Source organism: Ixodes scapularis, unplaced genomic scaffold (genome assembly GCF_016920785.2).
Source record: "Ixodes scapularis isolate PalLabHiFi unplaced genomic scaffold, ASM1692078v2 PGA_scaffold12__126_contigs__length_90152505, whole genome shotgun sequence".
In the NCBI taxonomy this organism is placed as follows: Eukaryota; Metazoa; Arthropoda; class Arachnida; order Ixodida; family Ixodidae; genus Ixodes; species Ixodes scapularis.
In genome coordinates, this window is record NW_024609838.1 from 47792078 (window position 1) to 47796040 (window position 3963).

Consider the following 3963-nt stretch of genomic DNA (forward strand, 5'->3'; position numbering starts at 1 on the left):
CATCAAGAAATGAGTTCAATATGATCAGCTAAGCCTGTAATGAATAATCGCGCGGTCGTATTTTGAGCAGATGGCTATATTTTATGCTCTAAATGCCGCGATTTTGGCGAGCGCTTCAAAATCAGCCTTGGAGGAGCGCGATGCATCTCGGGATATCCGGCAGACGTCTTGACGTCATCATGCATCGGACGACCAAGCGTACCGTAGTGACGAGTTTTGCCACTTGGAGGCGTCAACGCATTACAATCTCGCTTTGTCGAAGTACCCAAGGGTTGTAGATATCGCGGGGCCAGCAGAGGCAGCAGAGGCGCGGAGAGGCAAAGGTGTCACAACTGCTTCAACTGCCTTGAGTGTGCGATGGCGTGTCTACATGACGAGAGTGGTGGCAGCGGCATTGGGTACGATGACATTAGCGAAGACGAAGACGTCAACAGATCGCTAGTGGCTATGGTGGGGGAAAAGCGATTCGGCTTAGAGCCATATCTGTACGATCCTTCGGCATCGTCGTCCGCAACAGACGAGGAGTCGTCCGACTCTCCGGAAACGCCAGGCTGGCCAGGCAGCCCACATCCACCAGCAGCCCGGCGCGTCGGCACGGCGAATTGGTGAGCCTTCATGTGCGCTTTGCTTAGGGTGGAGACATATGGCCATTTTGTCTCACACTTTTATTTTTACTTTTTGTTCAGAAGCGCGTGAAAGAACGCGTCCCTGCACGCGCTCGTGGCGCTGACTGTGCTCCGGCGACATTTTGTTTTCGTCGATTTCTTTGTATTTTACCCGTGAGCGCGTGCTGTCGGCATCGGGTACTACAAAGGGTGGCATCACCCTAAACAGAAGGACATTGAGGCACGCTAGGTGAGCCTAAAGCCCCTCGATATGGTTTCGTTTGTCTTTGCAAGTAGCGCCAAATGCGCGAGCGCACGTGGCCCAGGTCTCGAGCGGCTTTTGGAAGCAAATGGCGGCGCAGCACTGAACTGAGCGGCCCTTGGAAGCGAATGGCGGCGGAGCACCCGCTCGTGGCACGTGTCTTGCGCATTTCCACAACAATGGTTGGCGGTACTTGTGAAAACACCCTTATCAAGGGGCTTTAGGTGAGCCTAGTCACAGAAGAGTCCGCGAATGCATTCGCGCGCGCACGTGTAATAAAGCAGCGAGACGATTTAATGACAGCGCGCTAGCCGCGCTGTCTTGAATGATGAAAGTACGCTGTCTAAACCAGGTCGTTGTATTAGCGTGTAACTTCTGTTGGTAAGCTTGCGAAAGGTGGTTTTGTCGAAGGAGCGCTCGCGTTAACAAAGATCAGTAGCTAAAGTACGCTTGCAACGGCGGCTATCCAAAAGTGTACGTACGCACGAACACTGCAATGAATGTGCCGCGAAACGCTTTTATGGAAGGACTGAAAGATGTATAAAAACGCGAGTTTCGAACCAAAAAGCGCGTGTGGCCTTCGAAAGAGCTTTCCCCGGGCGTGGGCTGGATCGTGCAGGCAACATCTTTAGCGAAATAATTTGTTGGCCTAGTTGGGTAAACATCACAAAAATAAAAAAGCGCGAAAGACAAGGAGAAGTGGAAGACTAGACAGGACAAACCCTTGTCCTGTGTAGTCTTCCACTTGTCCTCGTCTTTCGCGCTTTTTATTTTCGTGATCTAGCAACACAATCTGCCCGGGTGCTCCGCCGCAAGTGCGTACGTAACCAGTGCTACCATGCTACAAGCCCGAGGTGGTTTTGCACGACGTTTCCCCTTCGCGCGTGCGCAGCGGTACCGCTCAAAGCATCGCGCTCGGTCTGGTAGCATCTTCGCTCAGACTTATCGCTGAAGACTGCCTCCCGTAGTGCAGCAACAGTGCTTCACACTGTAGCCGAGACATTGCGTCAGTGCAATATGTCATGTAGTAACGGTACACGGCGGTACGATGCTCATCGAGATCGAACAGGAGAGGGATGGACAGAGCCCAGCATCCCCAGCTGGTTCTGCGATTTCATGTTCCGTTCAACATCCTCGGCTACTAATCTTCCCTGAAGGAATGTAATCTACTGTGAGTGCTTGCAAACCAAAGATGTAAAGAACACACGTTGTGAAGGCTGTGCGAATTTAGTACTTTTTCACGAACATATTTGTACATACCACACACTTTGTAGGTCTCGAGAACATTAAGGGTGAATAAATAGAAAAACAAATTTCTTTGTTTTAACAGGTGCTCCTGTGGCAGCGTCTGCAGACCAATGCAGACAGTCGAGGAGTCGGTGTGCTGCAGGGAGTTGCACAATGTGGTGCGTATGTGCAGTGACCAGGGGGTGCCTTGTGTAACAAAGCACCCCTTGTTCGAGCTGTATTGCCTAAACACCGACATCTTGGACCTAGAGTACCTCAAGCTCCGGTACTTCTGCCCTCTTGATGCAGGAGACAGGGGCCCACAAGAGTATGTATATTGTAATTCTAGCAGAAGTCATGATGTAAGCAAGATGATTTTCTCACTTGATACTGCCTCTCCTTCAGAAATCAACATTCCATGATTCCAGTTTTCTTATGCTCCATTTTTTTCTGGATTTGTAAGATAAAAGGATAAACCGCCATAGAAGAGTTCTGTAACTTGTATTGCCTGCACTGTACTCGGCATCACCTGTTTTGTGCTGCATTGTGGAGGCAAATGTAGCTTCCACCGTGCTTCAGCTACACACTGCTGCAAAAGCACATGGCTTTGTGTTTATTCTCAATCAAATGCTATCGCACAACTAGCTTTGACAGTTAAAGCACTATCGCAGCTACTCTATCTTTTGCAACATGGCAGAAAATAGTTGTCACCAAATAAAACGCATGTGTAAACATGCACAATCTATGAAGAGTTTACTACTCAATAAAATTTGCTTTCAAGCTCGTCTATCGCTGTATTCATAGCATTTCAGATAATACAGATAGCAACTGGTACATATACAGGTCATCATTGCAGCATGGTTGGGTGCGATATCTCAAGGAAAAAATAACAAAATTGCGTAACGAGAAGTAAATTTTTATAAATGCCAATGACTGATTGACCTCGGTGATGACAAGTAATAAAAATACAAAGGTATGCTTCTTCCTGCATTATCGATATTGCTACCATGTGACTAGATATTGAGAAAATTTTTGTAAATTGCAGTTAGGTTCTATTATATTCTCTTGAACTGGCAACTGACTGGTACTTCATGCAACCATCTCATTTTAGGAGGCACCGCTACACTGCCTACCGGCAATTCACTTGGTGGGTTCACCATAAGCTGGGGCGCGGTAACCGGGTGCCACTGCCCAGCTGCGCCGTGCAACGAATTCAACGAGAGTTCCCATCCACCGATGGAAGTTATGTCGGTTTCAAGAAATAAAATGTATCTGCCATATGAAGAACTCCTTTACATCATGCTATAACTGATGTGGCTAGACAAAAACGGCCTGGAATCAACACACATTTATTATACAACACAAAACCAGAACAGGGTGATGTAGGTCGAATATACAAGATGGTCCGTTTCCGTATTGTACTGAAAAATATACTTCTTGCAACAGGTCTTGACCTTTCTCACTGAGTCTGGTTCTGCTGCAAGTCCTCCCATTAACTCGGTTCAAGTGCGCTTCCCATGTCTGTTACCAACAAATACTTGATCACCAATTGTTGCAGGAAATTTTAATAATTTTCACGTTTTGCTCAGTCAGGAACAGAAAGGCACCTGGAAACACATTTGTACTAACTTCATGGAACAATTCACAGCAAAACTCAACTTTCTAAAAAAAAAAACATCACATGTGATAAGACCTCGATTTTCTAGTACAGTGCTTGTTCCACACCTGGTTATGTAAAATGAAGGATTCCTACAATGAAACTGGGTTTGCAACAAAGGCATGAAGACATAAACCAATGTCTTTTTTGTCCCATTTGTTGGCACGACCGCAGTTTTGAATTATGGCCAAGTTATTTTCGTTGCTATACCC

The 3963-nt window shown here is 46.9% G+C and overlaps 1 protein-coding gene across 1 annotated transcript; it reads left to right on the forward strand.

Moving 5' to 3' along the window:
* Positions 1 to 403: 403 nt before the first annotated feature.
* On the forward strand, positions 404 to 3359 carry LOC115314063. The gene is made up of 4 exons (XM_029973060.2): positions 404 to 450; positions 518 to 605; positions 2198 to 2273; positions 3206 to 3359. Exons 1-4 carry the CDS (start codon positions 448 to 450, stop codon positions 3357 to 3359), a joined length of 321 nt encoding a protein of 106 aa, XP_029828920.2. The 5' UTR covers positions 404 to 447.
* Positions 3360 to 3963: the final 604 nt, after the last annotated feature.

Excerpts from the sequence above, each read along its gene's own strand:
- LOC115314063 (XM_029973060.2), top strand. Across the intron at positions 606-2,197 it reads CGCGTCGGCACGGCGAATTG|GTGCTCCTGTGGCAGCGTCT; the intron begins GTGAGCCTTCAT and ends TTGTTTTAACAG. Across the intron at positions 2,274-3,205 it reads GCAGGGAGTTGCACAATGTG|GAGGCACCGCTACACTGCCT; the intron begins GTGCGTATGTGC and ends ATCTCATTTTAG.